This window comes from Notothenia rossii (genome assembly GCF_949606895.1).
Source record: "Notothenia rossii genome assembly, chromosome: 2".
NCBI lineage: Eukaryota > Metazoa > Chordata > Actinopteri > Perciformes > Nototheniidae > Notothenia > Notothenia rossii.
In genome coordinates this window covers 2854445-2881074 of record NC_136904.1, presented here as the reverse complement: position 1 = coordinate 2881074, position 26630 = coordinate 2854445, and the positions used below count along the sequence as shown (strand labels likewise).

General features: G+C 39.2%; 2 protein-coding genes across 3 annotated transcripts in view; both read right to left on the bottom strand.

Annotated features, from left to right (window-relative positions):
- LOC307028186 (uncharacterized protein) overlaps positions 1-7519 on the bottom strand; it is a 54936-nt gene extending 47417 nt beyond the window's left edge. Inside the window, exons 1-2 of the mRNA XM_079663001.1 lie at positions 7212-7519; positions 6319-6640 (exon numbers count right to left, since the gene is read on the bottom strand). The gene's annotated coding sequence lies outside the window, so the exon portion shown is untranslated. The remainder of the gene's footprint in view (positions 1-6318; positions 6641-7211) is intronic.
- Positions 7520-15690: 8171 nt separating this feature from the next.
- Positions 15691-26630, bottom strand: part of LOC307028183 (uncharacterized protein) — a 319026-nt gene continuing 308086 nt past the window's right edge. Inside the window, exons 2-3 of one of the 2 annotated variants that reach the window (XM_079662992.1) lie at positions 26041-26112; positions 15691-19780 (exon numbers count right to left, since the gene is read on the bottom strand). In XM_079662992.1, coding sequence (XP_079519118.1) covers positions 19007-19780; positions 26041-26112 — 846 coding nt within the window. In that variant the 3' untranslated portion in view covers positions 15691-19006. The remainder of the gene's footprint in view (positions 19781-26040; positions 26113-26630) is intronic. The other variant, XM_079662993.1, reaches the window with a different exon arrangement.

Below are 26630 nucleotides of genomic sequence, written 5' to 3'. Positions count from 1 at the left end.
GATGTATTTTCGATCAGACGAGATCTCTCTCCCCGGTCTATGTGCGAGGGGGCGGGGCAGTTTACACACAGGCAGCTGCTACATGTCATGCAGCAACACACTGCGGAGATGGCGGAGAGAACGCACTCCGAGGTGTGGTTAAAACCGTCTCGATGCTCGTTGCCAAAAGTGCAATAAGAGTTTAGCATGTAAGGGTGGTAACACGAGCAATTTGTCTAAACATTTAGCAAAAGTGCACCACATTCAGACGGAGGAATGCACCGGGTTCGACTGTCTTTCTAGCAGCTCTGTAGCCCCATCCACGAGTAACGTTTCCACGTCAGGTGTTATGTATGCTAGCAGCAACACACGGAGTTAACTACATTATACAAACATGGGTTAATGATTAGAGGTAACGGAGTTATTTATTTTGTTAAAGTTTCAGCTATTCTGTTACCAGTTCTGTTATCAGATTATTTAATAAGATTTGTCAACACTGTTGTTTCTTTTGATGTGAAATACTATTTATTTTATTTAAATAAAAAGCAATGTTAATTTTGTTCAAAATGTGTTTAGTTAATTTAATAATATATGTATTTTTGAATCAAGTATTCATCTTTATTGTCTTCATTGTTAGTTTCCACATGCCTAAAACAAGCTCAAGCTAAATCTAAAAGTTGATGGCTAAAGAAGAGCGTTTGAGAAATTGTGCAAGGCATAATAATCCGAATAGTCGATTAATCGTTTCATTAATCGATTATCCAATTAGTCGTTTGTTGCAGCCCTAATGACTATAAGTCCATCTGTCTCATCTGCAATGCGAGCGTGGCTTTATCGCAGAAGGGTAATTTAGGAGCGGCATTTCAAAACAGTGCACAAACGCTACGAGATGGAATTCCCTCCTGATTGTGCCCTATGCTCCCAAAAGGGGAGGGGCCTGAAAGGACAGCTAAATGCACAGCAGTCAATTTTCACCAGGCCCAACAACAAGAGCAAGGCTGCCACCATAGCATCTTATCGTGTCAGTCACGTTCTTGCGAAACACATGAAGTCTTTCAAAGACGGCGAAGTTGTGAAAGAAGAATTCCTGGAGGCTGCCGACGCGCTTTTGGGGGACAGTAAAAATAACACTAGCATTTCAACAGGTTTTTGATATAATAAAAACTCAAGTTAGATACCATTATTAATCAGCTGTACGTTTGAGTTTGTTTGAACTTATTCATTATAATTATTGTACAAAATGGTATAAGAATGCAAACATTAAGATCTGTTCTGTTTAAATTGATTATAGTCTATTATCAATTCAGGTTAAGAAACTAGTGTTGCTTGCATCCTATTTCTAAAAAGGCATTTCTTTTTATACTCTAATAAAATGCATTAAAAAAAGGGTTTGATTCTATTAATTTTGTCTTTTTTATTGCACTTTGGCAGCAGATCTGAGTTGTCTTATTAGTAAGCCTAATTTATACTTTTGTAGCAATACTATTTTTATACAATGGCAAAGAAAGGGTTCAGAGTCTTTTCTTTTTTTTCTGTGTCATATGTGGCAGCACTGCCACAAGTTCCTCTTCAGAGAGAGTCTTCAGTACAGGTGGCAATATGTTCACCTGCCTGCGCTCATCTCTGAAACCAGACCATGCGAACAGGCTGGTGTTTCTTTCAAAATATCTTTAAGAGATGACATGAGAAGCCCTACCAGCATTTGCCATGGTGGCCAAAACATTTTTATTTGGTCTTAAAATTGTAGTTCAACATTTATTTCCTGTTACTTCTGGACCATGACGGTTGGCCAGCCTTCAACATTTAACTGAGTGGAATATGTTGAATATGTTTTACCAAAATGTTGGCTATGTTAAGGAGTTTTCAGTAAGTTGTGAGAGTGCACTGCAACATATTTGATTTAATTTATTTTGGTCTAATTTATTTTTATTTATCATATTGTGTATATATATATATATATATATATATATATATATATATATATATATATATATATATATATCACTATGTTTAGTATGGTTTTGGAAGTGCGCTCCAACATATTTGTTGATCTTGTTTATTGGTAAAAAAATATTTGTTTTAAAGTTCAATAAATGGTCAATGAATAATCGTCAAAGTAATCGTGATATTAATTATTGACCCAAATAATCGTGATTATGATTTTTGCCATAATCGCACAGCCCTAGTCAGTAGCCTCTGTACTTCTATCCACCAGGGATCGCAATGACTTTGCCTTCTTCACTGACAAAATTCAGAAAATTAGACAAGCAGTCAGTGCCTCTGCATCAGGTACAGCAGATGTGTTGTCCCTGTATCCACTTGAAATCAATTGACTTGAAACACCATGACACAATTCCATCAGATTAATGATAAAAACCTAGACATTATACAACTTCTGAAATCATCCTCCTGCTGCCTTGATATTATTCCAACAGGCTTTTTCAAAAATGTTTCATTGCATGGCCTCAGATCTACTTCATATAGTAAACAAGTCTCTTCACTCAGGTGTTTTTCCACAGGCCCTGAAAACTGCAGTCATTAAACCGCTCTTAAAAAATAATAATCTAGACGCTTCAGTAATGAACAATTACAAGCACATATCAAACCTCCCATTTCTAGGTAAAATCATTGAAAACGTAGTTTCTCAACAGCTGAGTATTTTCTTGAATTCAAATAACTGTTTGGATGTGTTCCAATCAGGCTTTCGACCAAACCACATCACTGAGACTGCTTTTGTTAAGGTCTTCAATGACATCCACTTAAACACAGACAGTGGCAGTTAGTATTATTAGATCTCAGTGCTGTGTTTGACACTGACCACAACATATTACTAGACTGAATAGAAAACTGGGTGGGACTTTCGGCAACAGTTCTTAATTGGTTTGAATACTACTCAAATTGTTAAGCCCCGAACCTATTTTTCAGGTCTCAGGCTCGAAAATGACATTCCCAGAACAAATGACGATAACTTTACTTCTAAAAAAGGGGTAAATTCATAATCTTTTTTTCTCAAAACAATGATAAACCTGTGAGTTGGATGTAGAAAAGTCAGAATCAATATAGATTTTTTTTTATTTTAAAGTAAATTCAGATTGAACATAGTAAAAAAAATAAAAAATTAATTATTGTGTCCGTCCAAAAATGATCCTTTACTGATAGTGAAAACCACCCTTGAATGATGGGATAGTAGACTAAAGGCTTTAGGAATCAAAACTATAACATATAAGTACCCTGTATCAAGATTGATTCAAAACAAGTGACATTTGAGCCTGAGACCTGAAAAACAGGCTTGGGGTTTAACAGGTTAAAGGACAGAAAAAAGGTTTAAATGCCATTTTCTGTCTTTCCCTTTTGTAAAGCACTTTGAAAGGTGCCATATAAATAAACTTGCCTTGCTCTCTCTACACTGATGATTGTCGTTCCAACACACCACATTAATTCATAATTAAGTACTCTGATGATACTGCAATAATATCTCTGCTAAGTAACACAGACGACCCTGAGCTGCACCAACAGGCTGTAAATCAGGTGGTTGAGTGGACTGATAACAATGCTCTGGAGATCAACACCACGAAAACTGAGGAAATTGTTTTTGGCTCACCATCTGACTCCCATAAAGTCCTCATTGTCATCCATACAGATCAAATCAAGCAGGGAGTTTCATAAAAATACTTGGGTGTAATGATTGACCACCTACTGTCATGGAAAGAGCACATTGAATATCTGTGCAAAAGGACAAAACAAATAATTTAGTTTCTCTGCTGCCTTAGGTCTTTTTGGGCGAGCAGAGAAATTCTTCTGTTATTCTTTACATCTGTGATTTTGTCTGTTCTACACATGGTTCTACAGCAGGGGTTCCCAAAGTGAGGGTTGTAAGATGATTCAAAATAAAAAAATACAATTTTTTTAAATAATTATTTATTATTATCCAGTGTTTCCCACATTTGATTCTACTTGTAGGGGCACTGCACCCCCCACCCCCATGCAAATGAGCCATAATCTAATTAAATATGCACATATGTTAACACATTTCAGGAACACAATTCTGAACATTGGATAAAGTCAGGTTTGAAATTCTTGTTTCATTTTGTAGTCATATTAGAATCTAAAGTTTTTACAGAAGGGATTTAGGATATCTCTTTTTATCACTCCATACATCAGAAAAAACTGTCAAAAGCCCTAAAATATAAATTTTCGCCATGTTTTTAGGTATAAAATGTTATATAATTCAGGCTATGAATGATATATAAACAAACCCTTCGGTGAAAACCTTCATAATATTGATAGGAATATAACTGTAGGGTTTATTAGTCTATGTAAGTGCTACTGAAGTGAGATTTAGTTTTTTGGTTTAACCCCTTTGTACTTTCACGACAAAGGAAATGACCATATTTGGATCCGATGAGATTGTGCAGGAGAGACAGAGCTTTCCAACGATACCTCTGATTACATGGTGCACACAGCGGTCGTGGTACTTTATGTTACGTTAGAATGCTAACTTTTGGTGAATTTAGGAGAAACCTACAGACGCAAATAGCCAAACTATAGTAAAAATAAACACCTAAATGTGTATTTTGTACGTTTCCCTTCCAAAAGCCTGAAAGAAAAACATGTTATGGAATCAAAATAGCACAACATATCAAATTTGACCAGTGCACGAAAAACAATGTGTTTGCCTGCCGTGTCTCGCCTTAAAGAGTGAGACACACCGGAGTTGAGGATCTGTGGGTTTTGTATGTCGATGTAAGGGAAACACTGTTATTTGTTTTACTATTATTAATAATAACGTGTGCAGAGACATGTTTCAGGGGCGGACTGGCCAGCTGTAGAATGTCTCGCCCCCGTTGACAACTCACTAACACTAACACCCCAATTGTTTGTCAACAGCTTTCAAATTAAAACTGCTCCACCTGTTAATAATCTGCTCAAAGATTGCTGGTCACCCTGTCAGAGACTTTCTGACTCAGCATTACATAATAACCTGAAAGGCTGTCCAACAACATCACCTGGGACCCAAAGCATGCTCTGAACAGAGAATATGAACTGCTGCCATCTAATGGAGATTCAATAAAGTCAGACTGAAGCATCCTTTGTGCTCCAGTCAGTCCTCTCAGTAAACACAGAGCTGAATCCAGATCAAAAGCACGCTGAAGGCTCTTTGAGCAGGTTGTCTCTCACTGATCCTGCTGTTATGTTACATGTTTGTTGTTTGTTTTTCATGTATTGTGTCTTGATATTTGTTGATGTTGATTACACGTGGAGCTGCTGTGATGCAAGTCACATTTCAGTCTTGATCTGACAAATAAAGTATTATCGTATCGTATACAGCAACGTTCTAACCTATATCTAACCATATTGTGCATTCATATTGTATTTTCTAAACAGGTTGTGATCTTTCATTTGGGGATAACAGTGATAGGAATATATTGTGATGAAGTGCACACTGACCTGAGCTCCAGGGGTCTTTTTGTTCTCCTCCATGCTGCTCTCAGTGCTCCTTCTCCAGCTGTCTCTGAAATAATCAACACAACTACAGCTGACACAAAACAAGCAACTCAATACAACCGATAGACACAACAAAACAAATCTACAGCTACTTTGTAGGTTCATAGCAGAGGTGAGAAGTAACTAAGTACATTTACTCAAGGACTGAACTTAAGTACTATTTAGAGGTACTTTACTCTACTTGAGTATTTCTATGTAATGCTACTTTGTACTTTTAGACCAGTTCAGAGGTAAAAGGCATACTTTTCCTCCACTGCATGTATTTAATACCTTTAGTTACTTTACAGATGTGGATGAATGATTTGAAATATAATCAAGTGTTAAATCAGACTTTAGTTCCACCTGGAGTAAATCCACAAGCTACCCTGCAGTATACAAAGTCATTCAAACTAGCTGCACCTTTACCAGCCTTGAGAACACTTTCATGATCAATCATTATAAAACATATCATATATATTATTCTGAAATGGACCAATCTGCACAATGACTACTTTTACTGTGGTGTAGTGCCGAGAGAAGGGAGTCGGAGGCGGTGCATTGAATGTGCAAAGTTGGATTTATTGAGCAGCAGAAAAGCACGTGTTATCCGGTTGCAGTCCGGGAAGAGAAGAAAAGAAGAGAAAGGAGGGCACACAGTGGCCGTCGAGTAAAACTGCTGCAGAGCAACCATTTCAAGTATACTACGTCATCGAGTGGCGCCGAAGGACTGTTTAAATGCATGTTAAATGCCCAGCATTCTGCGTCCCTCTGACGTAGAATACTTGAAATAGTTGCTCTGCAGCATGTGTACTCGCGATTGAGAAACGGTGTCAGTACCATATGTGTTCGGCCTACCAGATCTGCTCGGGGTCCAGGTGGATGGCCGCTCTGTCCTGATGATCCGCTGGTGTTAGGGGTCCTTCTCCAGCACCTCGGGGGGGGCCAGGTGGATGGCAGCTCTGTCCTGATGATCCGCTGGGGGTTAGGGGTCCTTCTCCAGCACCTCGGGGGGGTCCAGGTGGATGGCAGCTCTGTCCTGATGATCCGCTGGGGGTTAGGGGTCCTTCTCCAGCACCTCGGGGGGGTCCAGGTGGATGGCAGCTCTGTCCTGATTATCCGCTGTGCACTTTTGAGATTAGGGGTCCTTCTCCAGCAGATCAATTTCTCCAGAATTGTCCTAATTACAGAGAAAAACAAGAGAAAAATAAAAAAGCAAAACAGAGATCAGGAACATCGTCCACCCAGACCTCTGCTTACTGCTGTCCTACAGACTTGTGTGTTACTTTCAGAATTTGATTTTGTACGTGTCCTTTCTTTTAATAGATATTTAACGATTATAGCTTGAGTCTGTCTGATTCCCAGAACAGCTGCTTCTATATACTTGCTGCAAATATAATACAAATAAACAACTTGATAAACACACTTTTGCTGATATTTCTGTTGCTGCCGGTGATGTTAAAAAACATGATTGATTTCCTCTGTCTCAATGATGAAAGTTATAATAATAGAAGACATGAAGCAAAAGAGAGAGGATGGATATATTCCTACCTCTACTTTGTGATAAGATGAAAAACACATTGTTTATTTCCTTTACTGAGGTTTTAACCATTATTTACAACATGTGTACATAAGCAGTGGAATAATAGGATATCTCTAGGTCATTAAACCTTCTTCAGTTTAATTGTATTAATAAAAAAATAGGTCATAGAAAACACACACACACAGACAGACACACAGACACACGTTACCTCTCGCTCTCCTCCTCGTCCTGGTTCTTCAGTCTTTCTTCTCCTTGATAAAACACTGCCGTTAAACACACTAATCTCCCTTTAATGCCTTTACTTATGTTTACCGATCAGCCATGTGGTATAAAAAGCTACGAACAAAAAACGGCAACAAAAACACGGTTTAACGGATAAAAGCACGGATAAATCACCCTCCAAGTATAACCTAACTCTTGGTATGTGTTTTAAAGTCTCTTAAACACATTACATTCAGTATAAAATCTGCATCAACGTCTGTTTGCAACGTGGAGCTTCTGAGGACCGGAAGCTAGAAACGGACCACCGCAATGCATTATGGGATTTTAGCTTTTCTTTTAAACATAATTTCACTGCCCCCTGTGGTGAAAAAACTAACTGTATTAAAATAAATAATTACATTATTATTAATAATAATAATAATAATAATAATAATAATAATAATAATAATAATAATAATAAATAAATAAATAAATGTATATATAAACACGGGACGGATTTTAAACATTGGGAGAATTTTTTTTTGTTTATAATAAAAGGCATAAAACACATCCAGTAAAAGACAGGATAAAACACCAATGAAAAACAGCTACAATCTCACCTCCTCCGACGCCCCAAAAGCCTGTCGGAAAAGGTGAGTCTTTAGCTGTCCCTTAAAAACCTCCACTGAGACAGAGGCTCTCAGTTTCTGGGGGAGTTCCTTCCATCGGGCCACCGCCTCAAAGGCACGGTCCCACTTAGTTTTTAGCCTGGTTCGGGGCACCCTTAAGAGGCCTTGCTCGGAGGACCTCAGGGCCCGGGTTGTCCTGTGAGGGTGGATAAGGTCGAACCCTTTCATGCATAGAGGTCACTACAGTGGACAGCTATTCAAAAGGTGTTTTCTTATGCATTGTTTTTGTCAGCCACTACAGCACCCTATTGCATCATCCCATACACTGCCACTCAGTGCCAAGTCAGTGTAAGTGCATGATAAACTAAGATGGACGACAGAAAGCCAAATGGACCAAGTCACCCATCTATATCTTGCCAATCCTTTTATGGAAAGCGTCCCCTGCAGGTATAAAAAATGTGGTGACATCAAGTAACAACTAAGGAATCATATAATTAATAAATTATCAAAGTATTGATTTTATGTTTGCAGGAAATCATGATTAACCACTACAATTCATACTGATACTGCTGCTGCTGTACCCAGGGCCGTCCCTCCCTACAGGCAGATCATGCAGACTGTGTGGGCCCTCACCTTGTGGAGGGGGCCACACCTTGCGGAGGGGGGCCTCATCTGAGGCGCACCTATATGCGCTTATGTGGCGCAATTAGAGTGGCGCGGCACGGTTTTGCCGCTGCGAGGCTCCACTAGCACTCATGAAATAACTGTGCGTGGGGCCTCAAATTGGCCCCTGGCCCTGGTCATTTTTTAAAATACTTCATCTGCAATATCTTTTTGGGCCGTAAATCAATATACTTATGTTATTATAATGTAATTTTAAGTTTGCACATCTTTATTTATCATTTTTTCAAAATGTACATCTCTTCAGTTCAAACCCTGAACGCATACTGTCCACCTGAGTGGACATATAAAAATCTCTTTGAAAAAACTAGATTAAAAAAAAAAAAGTTCAAATCTTGTTTTTCATGCCCCAAGAGCAATAATAACACTTGGTAAAAAAATCCTGACTGAGGCTTTCATAATTCATGCATGAAAGGGCTGTAGGCGGGGGCTTGGCCATGGACAGCTCTATATGTGTAAAACAATACCTTACATTGGGTTCTGAGATGGACAGGGAGCCAGTGCAGGGCAGAAAGGATCGGAGTGATGAAGCATGTTTTTTTAACCGAGTCAGTAATCTGGCTGCAGCATTTTGGACCTATTGTAGCCGGTTTATTGATGTGTCGTTGAGGCAGGAGAACAGAGCATTACAGCAATCAAGCCGGGATGAAATAAAGGCATGGATAGCCATCTCCAGTTCTGCATTGGATAGAAAGCCCCTGAGCTTGGCAATGTTCCTGAGGTGGAAAAAACAGGTACGGGTCAAGAGTTTGATGTGTTTGTCTGTATAGACTGATCGAAGGTTACACCAAGGTTTTTTATGTTTGCCCTAACGTTACCACTAAATGAACCCAGGTGGCTTGCTACCTTAGAGGCGATCAGCCGCTGAGATCAAGGCTTCCGTTTTTGATGCATTGAGCTGTAGGAAGTTGCTTGACATCCACTCCTCAATGGCAGACAGACATGTAATCAGGGGGTTTAAATTCTCCGTTTTGACGGGTTTGAAAGAGAAATATATCTGGATATCATCTGCGAAACAGTGATGCCACCAGACACCCTTGAATTGGCTAATTAAGGGGCCTAATGGGAGCATGTAAAGGGGAAAAGAAGGGGGGCTAAAACAGAACCTTGGGGCAGGCCACAGGATAGGGGAGTGCTGTGTGATGAGAACGGGCCCACGGCCACGGAGAAACTTCTCCCATTGAGGTACGAGGCAAACCACTTGAGGGCAGTCCCTGAGATGCCTACCCCCTGAGTCCATCTAGCATGATGGCGTGGTCCACTGTGTCAAACGCTGCACTCAGGTCCAACAACACCAGAACCACGCATTCACCTGCATCCGATACCATCATGATGTCATAGGAAACCCTGAGTGATACGAATAAGAATTAAATACATTATTGTTTTCAAACATTTTTATATAAAACTTGAAAACAATATTGAATTAGACATTTAGACAACAAATAACAAAAATAAAACAGAAAATAAAATAATAATGAAATAAATAAAATAAAATATATAAATAAATAACTTATATTTGCATCGTTTCTCCGATGGAAGAGTTTTGGGTCGGTGTTGTCTTGAATTGTCGTTTTTAATAAAGTAAAAAAAAACATATCAAATGTCTGCGACAACATGCATTGCAACCTTCAATCATATCTCACATCCTTATAAAAATATATTAAATATACCACAGATGTTTTTTTACTTCAATGATATAACTGGTCATTGATCAAACAGTGCATATAAAATAATTCGGAAAACTGATTTAATTTCTGTGTAAAATTCTGTGTAGGTGACAGTACTGCATCATATCATATAATCATGTTTATTTAAGAACTGTAGTGGAGTAAAAAGTACAAGTTGCAACTGAAATCTAGTTGAGAATAATTGGAAAGTAGTAATTAAAAATACTCAAAGTACAAATATGTCACAATAGTATTTAAGAGTGGTACTTGAGTAAATGCACTGGTTCCTTTCCATCCCTGCTGATTTGTGTCTGAAAGATGGTAAAGTGTCAGTGCCTGGATCTCTGCCTCCAGGGAGAAAGCTCTCCTCAGCTCCCCGCCCTCCCCCTCTCTCCTCCCGGTTTCCTCTCCTCTAAACGCCGCCCAGCCGTCGCTTCTCTCCCGCTTCTCACACACGCTTCTCCGCCGGTTCTTCACTGGGTGTTTTCACGCACACACAGCAGCATGTGAAGCCGAGGCAGGTCCCCTATAAAGTTGGACATGGTAAGCCGCTGACTGCTGGAAGAGTCACTCACACTTTAATTATAATGAAAAATATATGTTTAAGACTTTGATAACATGGGTCAAAAGTGACCCGAATGAGTTTTAATTGTAAATATCTTTGCAACAAATTACCAAATTATTACAATAATTCAGAATTCCAGTTATTCCTGAATTAACTTGTTTTGAATCATCACACATTCTTACTTTCATTTTTCCTTCTTTCCTTTTTGAATAAAAATCATTTTTGTTTCACTACCCTTCTAAGGGACAACATGGGTAAAAAGAAAAGACCAGTATTGACCTACAATGTTATTTGATGCATGTGTGAGTGTTTCTTAGCTATATTTTTGGAAATTAATTAATTAAATAATTTACTATTCCAAGTATTCGTTCAATATCTTGTTTTTGATCACAACACATCATTATTTTCATTCTACCTTTCTTAATGTATGAACTAAAATAGTTAGATAAATAATTATTTTACAGTGATTTGGTCCAAGCATGTATTCACTAAGGAATTTGATAGGAAGCTTTTATTTGTGAACGATTGCCGTTAGGAACATGTTTACTGTTGACCACATTTCACATGCCAAACTTGTCACAACTCAACAGGCTGCTTTTGCACTTCTGAATCATGTAAGTCTTATTTTACACTTCTTCTACCTAAGAAGATATTTGATATATTGTGTAAGATAGCAGTAATATTTGAACATTATGGAGCATAGTGTGTAAAGCTCTGCTGACTCAATAACTGCAGAGTTCCAGCTCTGGCATTAATATCAGCACCAAAACTGTGTGCCAGGAGCTTCATGCCATTTTGGACAATTCTATGCTTCCAACTTTGTGGAAACAGTTTGGGGAAGGCCCTTTTCTGTTCCAGCATGACAGAGCCCCAAAAAGCAAGGTCCATAAAGGTATGGTTGGGTGAGTTTGGTGTGGAAGAACTTGACCTCAACCTCATTGAACACCTTTGGGATGAACTAGAATGGAGAGCCAGGCCTTCTCGTCCAACGCAGTGTCTGACCTCACACATGCTCTTCTGGATGAATGGGCAAAAATTCCCAAAGAGAGACTCCAAAATCTTATAGAAAGCCTTCCCAGAAGAGTGGAAGCTGTTTTAGCTGCAAAGGGGGGACCAACTTCATATTAATGCCTAAGCATTTGGAATGGGATGTCATAAAAGCTCCTGTAGGTGTGATGTGTATGGCCCAATACTTTTGTCAATATAGTGAATGAAGAGGCGCATGGAGGGCACGCCCCACCTCAAAAAGCACATTACAGGAGCAATGGAAAGATGTGGGCTAAAAAGACCAAACACACACACCACCCAGCCACATGTATTGTTTGGTCCAAATCACTGATAAAATAATTTTTTTTTTTTTTTTTTATTATAGAACGTTTTTTTCATCATTGTTATCACACTTGCACACATGGGTAATTTTTTACCCATGTGTGCAAACCTGATGCATTACTACAAAAACAGTTTTAGTTTGAAAGGTTGATTGAAAATAAGGATGTGTGATGATCAAAAACAAGATATTTAATGAATACTTGGAGTATTAAATGATTAAATAAATGGATTTCCAAAAATATAGCTAAGAAACACTCATTGTACACACATTGTAAGTCAATACGGGTCATTTTTATACCCATGTTGTCCCTTAGAAGGGGTATGCATAGCTTGTGTATATCAACGGGTTAAACTCAGTGTGTTTGTCCTGGTCTGTTCCCAGTGAAGGACTCCAACTGAGCATACAATTAAGTACTAAACAACAAAAAGTTTGTTTCTCCAACAGATTAAGTGTTTCTTAACACTTTTAATGGTTTATGGTGGAATAACTTTCTGACAACAAATTTTTTTTTTATCAACAACGTATCATTTAAGTCATATTTTAAGCCTTGAGTTTTTTTATATAATAGATGTTGTTATTTATACTGCTTTGTTTAGTTTAGAAATGTGCACTTTGAGGAGGTCACATTCATCTCTAATTATAATTACTCTGGTATTTTAAATCCCAGAAAAGTGAAGTACATTTATTTCTTAATACTTATCATTATTTAATTATTTTTAACATAAAGTTAGTTTGATGGTTTTTGCATATTACATCCTATTTAAAACACAAGTTAGTTTGATAATTAAACACTAAGCTATTTGCATTTTAAAAATAGATACATTATATCTCCAATATTATTTATTTATTAGACTTTGCATTTGTGATCTCTCATTATCTGCTAGCTCCTGTCTGATTTCAGTATCAGAGTTTCTGCTTCCTCTCTGGAGTTTCTTTAATCATCTTTGAACAGCTGTTATGTAACCTCCACTCTCTCCAGACTGCACACTGTTAGTGGCAATACAATCAAGTGTGTGTGTGTGCGTGTGTTATCCACTATTAATACTCATATGAATGAGTATTAATTATGGATGTATGTGACACTCATTTATAGTAGGACAGCACTCTTTAAATTAGAGACACTACATACTGATAGACACCTGAACGTCAGCAGGAGAGGACTCTTTAAAGTAGAGACACTACATACTGATAGACACCTGAACGTCAGCAGGAGAGGACTCTTTAAAGTAGAGACACTACATACTGATAGACACCTGAACATCAGCAGGAGAGGACTCTTTAAAGTAGAGACACGACATACTGATAGACACCTGAACATCAGCAGAAGGGGACTCTTTAAAGTAGAGACACTACAAACTGATACACACCTGAACATCAGCAGGAGAGGACTCTTTAAAGTAGAGACACTACAAACTGATACACACCTGAACATCAGCAGGAGAGGACTCTTTAAAGTAGAGACACTACATACTGATACACACCTGCATATCAGCAGGAGAGGACTCTTTAAGAGTGACGGCTGATAGGCAAGTTTTGACGCAAAGTTCCGGAACCAATTACACATCGAAATGTTGTCAACTTTTGACGCACGTGCAAAATTTGGTGAGTTTTCACATGTGTTGCAGGGGTCAAAAGTGCGCGCCAAGAGTTCAAATAATAATAATAAATAATCGGACCGATATCAATAATGTGCTAGTTTAAAGCTCTTTAGTTTACTCTTTAAAGTAGAGACATACATACTGATATACACCTGATCATCAGCAGGAGAGGACTCTTTAAAGTAGAGACACTACATACTGATATACACCTGAACATCAGCAGGAGAGGACTCTTTAAAGTAGAGACATACATACTGATATACACCTGAACATCAGCAGGAGAGGACTCTTTAAAGTAGAGACACTACATACGGATATACACCTGATCATCAGCAGGAGAGGACTCTTTAAAGTAGAGACACTACATACTGATATACACCTGAACATCAGCAGGAGAGGACTCTTTAAAGTAGAGACATACATACTGATATACACCTGAACGTCAGCAGGAGAGGACTCTTTAAAGTAGAGACACTACATACGGATATACACCTGAACATCAGCAGGAGAGGACTCTTTAAAGTAGAGACACTACATAACATAAACACATATTTCTCGATGATGATACCTCACACAGTAAATTGATATCATTGTGATTCCTTTATGTTATTTATGTGTCTGTGTAGGTGTTGAGGTGGGGTTCCCTTCAGGATTCAAGCTAACGAGCATTTAGCTGCTGCTTCTCCTGCAGTCTTGTCAGCCGCTGTCTTTGATGTCGGCGTGTTTTTCCCAGCGTTGGTGGAGTTGGAGGTTGATTTGCATACAAAGATATTCTCTCCTCCTCTTTGTTCTCGCTCAGAGAGAGTGGTTGTCTTCATCAGTCAGGCGAGTTTGTCTCAGTGGCTCGGAGCAGATTTGGCGTGACGTCGGGAGGCAAAAACTTTTGTGGGATGAGAGAAGACGCTCTTATTGCGAAGGGAAAGTTTAGTGCAGCTGGGAAATAACCTGAAGAAAAACTCGCAAACAACTAAACAGCAACAATGAGATGCAGAATACATAGAAGATGCAATACTATACCCTTGTATTTTTTCTAAGTATTACCAGTATAACACATTTCTTTCGGGTTTTAATTGAAATCTTAAAAAAAATCTTAACACATTTCTTTTTTACTACAAATATTTGACTTCACTCATCGTTGTTTTCAACAATTATGAAATTTTAATAAACAACTAAACAACAACAACGAGATGCAGGCTACAGAGAAGATGCAATACTATACCTTTGTATTACCCTAAAACATTTCTTTATGTTTTAATTGGAAATCTTAAAAAAGAAAATGACTTATTACTCAAATATTATTACGTTGTTTTCCTGAATTATGACATTTTTAATCATTTATTTAAAAAGTATTTAAAATGTACTTTTTCTGCAGAATTATGATGAAAAATGTTTCAGTTTAATCAACTTCCTTCCTTGAGATATTTAAACGTTACAACATCAACACATTACAACCTCTAAAATGTTCTTAGAGATTAAACTCTGCTTCTGATTATCACAAATCATTTCCTGACAGATTATTTTTGGGGAATATTACAACATTTATTTTCCAAAAAATATTATGATTTTATATGTATTAATAAAAAATGTTTTCTATAAAATACCTTTTTTTCCAAATATGTATATTTTTTTTTCTTGGATTATATAATTATTAGGACTTTGTTCCTTTCTTTCCTTTTCTTTGACGCAGGAAAGGATTCTTTATGCAGTATTTTTTTTGATTTATGGAGCCATACAAAGATCACTGTTTTTTAATAATAATCTCTATTCTTATATATTTTACTCATAAAGTTGTGGTTTTCTTGAGTTATTTCAACTAATCACACAGACAACACAAACAAAGGCAGCAGGTGGAGATTTTTTACATTTTATATACAACATTGGTAACACTTTATATTACAGAAATTAACCATCAACTATAGTTGTTAATTAACATGCATATTAGCAGTATATTGGCTCTTTATTAGTCATTATACAACACTTATTAATGTCTTATTCTACATGACCATATTCAAGTGATAAGCAATTAGCTGAGTTTTTCCTCAATAACCCTCTAATTAGTGCTTATTTATTGCAAGTAAGGAAGTTGCTGGACATGAGTTTTGGTCTTAATATGCTCTGCTCAATATGGGCCTAATAAGGCAATAGTACCACAAGAATAGTAATTCTCCCATAATAACACTTAACAAATATGATCTATTCTTATTGAACAAGACATGAAACTATAGGTGTTAATAAAGTCTAAATAACTCAAAATTAGGTATTTATATCTAAGAACATGTTCCCTATTTTAAAGGAGAGGTGTCATGGCCATTTCCACTGATCATAATTCCATTGTTGAGGTATACTACAATAGAAAAATACCGTGCAATTTTCCAAACTCACATTGGTTTCGCATACAGCATCTCTGTAAAGTATGTGTATTCAGCAGTATTCACTTTCTCCACTAAACGGCTCGCTGCAGCTCCCCCCCGTGATTTCCTTGTTTAGCAATACACAGCCAAACTCAACCTGAACAAACACAAAGTCACAGCCAAAATAAAAACAATAAGTGTGGCTTGATATTGAGTAAGAAAAAGGTTTATAGGTTGATAAACGCTGAGAATGGGTCTGCAGAGAGAATTTCGCGCGATCCCAACTGTCTGTTATCAGGCTGCAGCAGGGTTATGGCTAGAAAGGATCCGTCTTGTGTAAAACTCTCGCGAGAGTTTGGCTGAATGTCACATGGCTGAATGTTTACGTTTGGCAGGCAGCCTTTCAGTTACGATCGTTAACATCAGTGGGCCACAGCAAATGATGAGAAGCTAAACAATCTATTAATTATGTCAATGACAGGGAGTGTGATTGTTGAAATAGGGTGTTAGCGGTCTTGCTGGTGTTCAAAGAAGAATGACAACACTGTAGATCACCAACACTATGGTTTATTTTTTATTCACAGGCAAGTCAACGTTGTCGCAGTAAAAGTCCAAAGATAGCTCCTGGTGCAATAAAATGTTTCCCTTGCAGTGTTTTACTATTATGTCTGATGTTTCTCTATTAATATTGCTGCTGCATTAATGTGTATGTTGCATCATGTTACTGCTGTAGATGTGTTTCCGAGCCGCTCCGATTACAACGAGAGTTACAACGAGAACGTGACGTCATATTTACACTAGACGGATCCTTTCTAGACATAACCCTGCAGCAGGGAGCAGAAATCAGCAGGGCTGCCTGCACTGAGTGTGTGTGTGGATTGGTCAATTTGGACCAATCAGCAGGGGGTTAACGTAATGGCTTCACGGATTTGCTCATTTAGTTCCGGGTACATGCTTACGAAAGCACGTACCCGGAACTAAATGGACCCGTACCCGGAAGAATCAAATGACGATGACGTCATGATGACGTTTCATCAACGAGGCGTTTTGGGGAGGTATTTTCTGTTTTAGAGTTTTACTCGCTACAGGGTGTACTTTGAGGGTTGACTCTGCACACCGTTTACATGCAGAAAAACCTTCGTAACACACAAGGGGACGGGTAATAACCGGAAAAGCATGACATGTGGCCTTTAAAGTGAAGTCTTGTTCATAACCAATAAGCTAGTAGTTTGACTAATTAGGAATTTCCATCTAAGAATATGTTTCCTATTTTAAAGTGAAGTCTTGTTCATAACCAATAAGCTAGTAGTTTGGCTCTAGTTGACCTGTGTGTGCTATACATTATAGCACACACTGAAATTAACCTCAATAGTACATGAACAAAGTAGGCACACGTCAAAATACCCGTTTTATTAATGAACCACTAAAGAGAGGTCCAGACACATACCAAAACATGTCAAGTTTCTCCAAGGCTGAGAACACATATGCAGCCGGTACTTTTAAATAAAACAGACTAAACATGACTAAAGGCATTAACCCCGTGTCGTTTCACACTGATGTCAAGGAATAGTGGCTAGGAAAAGACGATAGGAGCTGATTTTTGGACAATTTGACTGAAACCCAGAACAGACTGCCAACTCAACAGGAACTATCAAAAACATCCCAATAGAAGTTTGAAGTCACAACATTTTATTAAACAGATTATTGGAGAAACTACTCGGCAGATTAATGAACAGTGAAACTAAATTCCTTCAATGCAGCTTAACGAGGCTAGCAGTTTAACCCTGGAGATATAATATTTTATATAAGGAATAACAAGACTATTAGAAATCCATGGTTGAAACACAGCATAGTAAAACATTTCTTCATAGTTCAGGAATCATTACAAACATTAATTAAATTGGAGAAACAGCATCTCTGTGGCCTTGTGTTGGCATAGTGTGAACGCTGGTTAGAACATAAAAAACTGTAGAAATAATAAAGCTTTATTTATATAGCACTTTTCATACCACACGTGCAGCTCAAAGTGGCGACACATCACAAGTTAAAAATAAACAACAAGAAAGTCCCCTCAGAGGCTAAGACCTTTACAGATACATGCAGCAAAATATAAAATTGTAACAAGTTAAGGTATGGCAATAACAAATTAAATACAGTAAAAAAAAATATGATTTCTCTCGGAAAGATAAGACACAAGACAAGTGAATAGATGCAACAATATGAAACCCTATAAAATAAAGTCAACATATAGGTACAACAGAAATAAAAACTAAAAATGTATGTAATAAAAACTTCATTCTGATAAAGGTTAAAGGATTCAAATATAAAGAAGCCAACGTACAGATAAATGTTGCTATTGAAACTGTTAAACTAATGAGATAACCCTACTTATATCATAAATAAAACCGTATAAAAGTAGTAATTCTAATTAAGGTTAAACGATTAAAATGTAAAATAAAACGTAAAAATAAATGTTTTTGAAACGGTTAAAAACAGGAATAAAAGATAAAACCCTTCCTATATCATAAATGAAACAATAAAAAAGTTGGTAAATATTAAAGACTAAAAGACCATTTAATGTGGGGGGTTGCTAATAAAAAGCTAATCTAAAGAGATGTCTTTAGCTGGCGTTTAAAAATGTCCACTGAGCCTCTCTGATATGTCCTGGTGTTCCACAGTTTGGGAGCGTAGTGGATAAGCCTGACCTATTTTATTTTGGGGGATTTTAGGGATATTTAAAAATCTGAGGAGGACCTCAGGGCTTGTCCAGGGACATCAAACGAGACTGACTCAGTGAATTGAAGTCTGTTAGTCAGACTTTAATTCAGAAAGACTCTTAAAATAGAACAATACAGCTCTCATGACATCAGGAGGAGGAAACAGCTAGCTTGGCTCTCAGTTCAAAACTCTGCGATGTGGATTCGCTCGTGGACTTTAAGGTGAATACTTTGAGAAAATGTTTTCTCACACTCTTAACAACACTATGGTTTTTCTCCCGTGTGAATACGTAGATGTTTTTTGAGACCATGTGATGAAGTGAACGTTTTCCCACACTCTTCACAGCTATATGGGTTTTCTCCAGTGTGAATACGTAGATGTTTTTGGAGTCTACCTGATGCAGTGAATGTTTCCCCACACTCTTCACACCAGTATGGCTTTTCTCCCGTGTGAATACGTAGATGTTTTTTGAGACCATGTGATGAAGTGAATTTTTTCCCACACTCTTCACAGCAATACGGGTTTTCTCCAGTGTGAATACGGTGATGTTTTTTGAGATGATATGATGTAGTGAACGTTTTCCCACACTCTTCACAGCTGTACGGTTTTTCTCCAGTGTGAATATATTGATGTATTTTGAGAGCACTTGATCTAGCGAAACTTTGCCCACACCATTCACACCAATACGGTTCCTCTCCAGTGTGAATACGTTGATGTGTTTTGAGAGCACTTGATGTAGTGAAAGTGTTCCCACACTCTTCACAGCTGTACGGTTTTTCTCCAGTGTGAATAACTTGATGTATTTTGAGATGACCTGATTGAGTGAACGCTTTCCCACACTCTTCACAGCTGTACGGTTTCTCCCCAGTGTGAATACGTTGATGTTTGTTTAGATTACTTGATGTAGTGAAAGTTGTTCCACACTCTTTACAGCTGTACGGTTTTTCTCCAGTATGAACACGCAGGTGCACCTTTAAACCTCCAGATTTTGTAAAGGATTTGTCACATTGCTGACATCTCTCTCTTACTTTCGGTTTCTAAAACAGACGGACAGACAAAAAGAGAAAATTAATCCAGAAAGCATAAATACATACAGTTAACACAATAAAAACTCACTTAGGCGCCAACACCTCGTCATCACTCCACCAATCCCATGTTTTATTTTGTGTTGCCATAAGTTAGTCTCTCCCTGTTGGTGCGCTGGGTTAATGGTAATGAAAGCAAATAATATGGCAGTTAAAAAAAAATTCGGAGTTTTACGGGGCGTGGTTTGCAATTCGTCCAGCCAATCAGAAATTGTTAGTGTGGCCGACACACCTACCAAGCATTTCCTCCCCATGGAAGTACCACCTCTAGCAGGGACTATCTGGGGTGAAAAGGTTTGCGCGAACCTGTCTGTCTGTCTCTCTCGGCCTCAGCAAGGTGTTTGAACATGCTTGTCCAGTATCCTCGTAGGCGAGGTCAAGACCAATACATATGAGTCATGTTTGCTGGTGACGTGTTACATTTGTTACAGGTATCTGTGACATTAGGGTATATTTTGGAGGGTTTGGAGTTGGTGTAATAGATAAGGTGGACAACTTTAAGTTGTATAAGTTTGAGCCTGTAACAAGACGTACTACTGTTCACTCGCTAATGCGCCATCCCAGATATCATCTATTGCTTGGACTAATTCCTATTCCCAATCTTGTTTGATTTTACAAAGAGATGTTTCTGTGAGACGGGAGATGGAATTGCAAATTCTTGAAACCAGACCTTTTTCGGTTGTTAGAGTGTCCATTATTGAGTCAATTATTGAATCCGGAGGGATATTTGGGAAGGAAGGGTTATTTAGTTTAACCCAGTTACGGACCTGGAAGTAGCGAGTTGGCTAAAGCTACCAAAAGCATTGTTGATGTAAATGTCCCTTACTCTGATAAGGCCTAATATCTGCCACGTAGAGAAGGCCCCATCAGTGTAAGGGGTAGAAAGAGATGGTTGTTGCGAATGGGACTATGAATAGAGGATCCATGTAGTCCATGAGCACTTCTAAATTGGGACCATATTCTTAGGGTGGAAACAACTATCAGGTTATTCGAATATTGAGTCGGCCGGCTGGGTAATGTAGCTGAAGCAAAGCCAAAAGTCAAGAAGTAGGACAGGGTTTGGCTTCAAGCTCACACCAACTCAATGTTGGTTCCTTAATCCATACAATTATTTTGTGGATATTGGCTGCCCAATAGTAGTGTCTTATGTTTGGAAGCGATAATCCTCCTGTAGATTTGTGCCTTTGAAGAAGCTCTTTCCTAATTCTAGGAGTCTTCCCTTGCCATAAAAAAGAGGAGACTAGTGTATCCATTGTACAAAAAAGTTATTTGGGTAGAAAGACTGGCAGACATTGAAAGAGGTACATGAAGTGAGGGAGAACGTTCTTTTTATACAGTTTACCCAGCGATAGTTAAATGTAAATTATTCCACCTTTCCAAATCAAATTTGAGCTTGTCAATTACTGGTGGGACGTAGTTTTTGTAAAGGTCTGAGAGTTTTCCAAATATATTCACACCTAAGTACTTAAAATTACTCCTAGATATATAAAGGGGATGAGTCTATCGGGGATCTGGAGGTCTAGGTTATTTACAGGGAAGGATTCACTCTTGGAAAAGTTTAATTTGTACCCTGAAAAGGTTCCGAAACTAGATAAATTATTTGAGGAATGGTAGATATGGGGCTAGAAATGAACAATAGTAAATCGTCAGCGTATAACGAGAGTATGTGTTCTGAACCATATCTGCTAATTCCTTGTTTAAAGTTGGCAGATTTAAGCGCAATTGATAAGGGTTCAATCGCCATGGTGTATAGTAACAGGCTTAAAAGGGGGACCTCTGTCCCTAGCGAGAGGGTGTTCTCCACAGCAGGAGACATTGTTAGTGCCAGCAGACCTGACCTTTCGGCAAGCAATGTGGACAAGTTAATTTTCCTTTAAAAAAACATGAAAATACAATGACAAGCAAGTCATAATGTCAAGCTGGCTGCTTAGGTACTAGTACAGTTCAAATACATATTATTTCAGATGTTCAAATGGACAATTTTTGATTTAAACCTAGTTTTTTTCTAAACAAACCAGACCAAGGCAAAATGTAAATACATATTTTCTTTATTAACACAATAAAAATAAATGAGATTACCAAGTAGTATAGGCCTATGTGAACAAATCAGTTGTTCACGAATAAAAATAAATAAATCAAAACAGCACCACTTGGCTGTCATTAATGTGCAAAGATTTTTTTTAAATCAAACTGAATAAAAAATCTCTTGTAGGTCATCCCTGAAAAAAACTTGTAAAATGAAATACAACAAATAATATCGGGCAGAGCTGCAGATTGGGTAGTCACAGGCAATGTGGCTGAGTTTTGTACGCGTTCGAGAAGGGTCTAGCTGCGGCCGCGGACAGTACACAACACTACACGACACGCCCACCGGACACGACACTACGGTGGCTGAGAGGCACTACCGTTAAAAGCGAATTGACGAGATTTACATCATACAGCCCATGTAGTATAATATTTTACAAATGATGAATTACAGCAAACATGTGCAATATATCCATTATTACAGCTCCGTGGGCTGGCAGTAAGGCGATAAGGTCCGTTGTTAGTATGCATCCATGGGTAAAGATGAACGCATGTAGTGCTGAACACGTAACATGAACGTGCCGGGCAGCGCGGTCCCGTGGGTTAGATGCGCGTTCATAATGCAGAGGGAAATAACTCTCAGAATAACGTTATTAGCACATTTTTACAACTTGAGAAACTAATGTTTTTAATAAGGGCTGTACAAACGTTCATACTGGGTAGTTTATTTAGTTTAAAAAAAATTATCCAACGAGTTACAGACCACTCTTTCCCAATGTAAGTCAATGGGAAAAAGTGTTTCCGGGCCCAGCAACCTAAAGGAAGTGTAGTACCGCCGTTTGGCCAGAACGAATATTCTCATCAGACTCCGGCACACTTCCTGGGGGCTTGGTTCAACCTCCAATGTCCGCGGCCGCAGCTAGACCCTTCTCAGCAACCGTAGTGTCGGGTCAGGTGGGGGTGTCGTGTAGTGTTGTGTACTGTCCGCGGCCGCTGGCGCGTTCTGGAAAGTGAGAGAGTAAGCTACTAAGGAGTCCCTTAAAGCAAAACAAATCTGCGGAGTCTAGAAATGTTTTTAAATCGCGATTTTTCGGTTCAGCCATTTCACAAACCGTAGGAAAGAAAAATGCAAATTAATTGTTAAAACCAAAAAAATCGCCCAGCCCTACTCACAAGAAGCATTAGCATTAGCCCTTAGCGAAAACGGGCTGATGCTACAGACAAGCAGTCAGTGCCTCTACATCAGGTACAGCAGATGTTTTGTCCCTGTGTCCACTTGAAATCAAACCATGACACAATTCCATCAGATTAATGATAAAAACCTGGAGGACATTATACAACTTCTGAAATCCTCCTCCTGCTGCCTTGATATTATTCCAACAGGCTTTTTCAAAAATGTTTTTCATTGCATGGCCTCAGATCGCGCACGTTCCGTGTTGTCCTGTAGCAGGCACCTTTGATGTCGGGGAAACGATCTTCAATACTCCGAAAAGAATCCCACCAGACTGATTTGCGACACCAACAGAGGGATGTCCTTGCTCTTTTTCCTTTTTGTCATTTCAAGCGATAAAAACTCGATCTTCTCTCGAATTGTTAATATTTTTGGACGCCCTCGGCTCGTGTTCAGGGCGTCCCGAGCTGAATAAGGGCGTCAAATGACGGCAAGACGGCCCCCTGGGGGAAACGCTGCGCTCAGGTCTTCTGGTATGCTTTCTGTCTCCAGAGTCAGAACTAAACATGGAGAAGCAGCGTTCAGTTATTATGCTCCAAACATCTGGAACAAACTCCCAGAAACCTGCAGGTCCGCTGCAACTCTGACTACTTTTAAATCCAAGCTGAAGACTTTTATTTTTGCCGCTGCTTTTAATTTAACTATTCATATCTTACACGGCACTGTAACTTTTATTCATGTATTTTGTCTTTTAAATGTTTATTGTATTATCTTTGCTTTTTAATGATTGTTTTGAAATGCACCAACAGGGAGTACATCAGGGGGTTGAGCGGACTGATGACAATGAAAACTTAGGAAATCGTTTTTGGCTCACCGTCTGACTCCCATAAAGTCCCCATTGTCATCCATACAGATCAAATCAAGCAGGGAGTTTCATACAAACACTTGGGTGTAATGATTGACCGTCTGCTGTCATGGAAAGAGCACATTGAATATCTGTGCAAAAGGACAAAACAAAGAATTTATTTGTTCTGCCGCCTTAGGTCTTTTTGGGCAGGCAAACCTCATTCGCACAAACGGTGTTTCAGGGCCGGTTCGGAACTGGAGCTTGAAAAGCACCGGGTTTTCCTGTTTACACCGCAGCGGAGCAGCCTCTTAGCTCCGGAATCCGGTTCGTTTCAAGCACCTCTGCAGCTCATCCAGAATGCAGCGGCTCGTCTGGTCTTCAACCTTCCAAAATTCTCCTACACCACTCCGCTCCTCCGCTCCCTTCACTGGCTTCCAGCAACTGCTAGAATCCACTTCAAGACACTGGTGCTTGCGTACCATGCTGCGAATGGATCTGGACCTTCCTACATCCAGGACATGGTTAAACCGTACACCCCAGCACGTGCACTCCGCTCTGCATCAGCCAAACAACTCGCTGCACCCGCACTGCGAGGGGGACCCAAGTTCCCATCAGCAAAAACACCTGGGTTTGCTATCCTGGCTCCAAAATGGTGGAATGAGCTCCCCATTGAAATCAGGACAGCAGAAAGCTTGCACATCTTCCGGCGCAGACTGAAAACTCTTTAGACTCCACTTCGAGAGATAGAATTACTAACAAAGCACTTATATACTAATAAAGGACTGGTTTATCTAAAGCCAGTTGAGTAGCACTTGAAATGTTTGGCTCTATGAAACCTGATGTACTAATATGATTCTGTTTTCTTCAAGGTTGTATCTTCTTGGTCGAATGTACTTATTGTAAGTCGCTTTGGATAAAAGCGTCAGCTCAATGTAATGTAATGCTTACGTCGAGGCGGGGCCAGGATCAACTCCTGAACAACAACAAAAAGCCGGTGTTTTATCCAGTTTGTACACAACGATGGAGAAACTTATCAAGCAGCAGTGGTCCACTGAAGAGACCAGCTACCTACTGGGAATCTGGTCTTCCGAAGAGGTACGGAGGAAGCTGGACCACAATCGGCCATTGTTGTTGTTGTTGTTGTTGTTGTTGTTGTTGTTGTTGTTGTTGGTGTCAGCTGTGAGGGGTTTTTCGCGCGGTTTGGCTTTATGAAGCAGGCACGCAAACGGTTACGTCATGACGCAAACGATGACGCAGCACCAGTCGGACTTTGGGAGATGTGAAAAGAGGCGGAGCTAAACCGAAGAACCGGTTCTGAAACTGAAAAAGCTCTAGCCCTGAGCTTGAACCGGAGTTGCATTGGTGTGAATGAGGTATTAGCCAGCCCCCGCTCAGGCAGCACCCCCCTCCCCAAAGCAGTAAACCTAGGGGAAACACTGGGTTGTGATCTTTCATTTGGGGATAACAGTGTTCGGAATATATTGTGATGAAGTGTAAATAAGTAAGTAAAACTTTATTTATATAGCACCCTTCTCAACACGAATGTACAAAGTGCTTTACATTACAGTACACAATTCACAGTACAACTATAAAATGTAGAATAAAAAGGCATAAAACAACAGCAGGTAACACATAGAATAAAACACGAATGAAAGATAGCTACTAACTCACCTCCTCCGGCGACCCAAAGGCCTGTCGGAAAAGATGGGTCTTTAACTGCCCCTTAAAAATCTCTATTGAGGCAGAGGCTTTTATTTTCTGGGGGAGTTTGTTCCAAAGCCTTGGGGCCACTGCCTCAAAGGCACAGTCACCCTTAGTTTTTAGCCTGGCTCGGGGCACCCTTAGGAGGCCTTGCTCAGAGGACCTCAGGGCCCGGGTTGTGCCATGAGGGTGGATCAGGTCATTAATTTAGGCTGGGGCTTGGCCATGGACAGCTCTATATGTGAAGACCAATATTTTGAATTGGGTTCTGAGATGGACAGGGAGCGAGTGCAGGGCAGAAAGGATCGGAGTGATGTGGCATGTTTTTTTGGACTGAGTGAGCAATCTGGCTGCAGCATTTTGGACCTGTTGTAGCCGGTTTATTGATGTTTTGTTGAGGCAGGAGAACAGAGCATTACAGTAATCAAGCAGGGATGAAATAAAGGCATGGATAGCCATCTCACTGACCACACTGACCTGAGCTCCAGGGGTCTTTTTGTTCTCCATGCTGCTCTCAGTGCTCCTTCTCCGGCTGTGTCTCTGAAATAATCAACACAACTAAAGCTGACACAAAACAAGACAACTCAATACAACCGATAGACACAAGAAAAATAAATCCACAGCCACTTCGTAGGTTCATAGCAGAGGTGAGAAGTAACTAAGTACATTTACTCAAGAACTGTACTTAAAGAGCTTACGAAATGCTCTTAGCACCTGTTAGTGGGCTTAGTATATGATAGAGGTTGCATTTATATTGTGAAATGTGCCATATGATTGTTTTATTTTTAAAAAACAGTCCCGTTCGAATGCATTGAAGGGCCAAATATTATGACCAAGGATGCACAGCAATAAGACGCCAAGAATAATTGGCAAGCGATATGTTGTAGGGGGACGTCTCAACATCTGGTTATGGGATGTTTTTGTGGCCCAAAAATTATCAAATGTTGCGTATATGGACAAAACAAGTGCGTCGTACGAGGCGGACTTTTAATGGAACAGGTAACCCGGGGTCGATGAAACCGACGATGTGTGGGGGCAGCACATCGAGAGATCGTGTT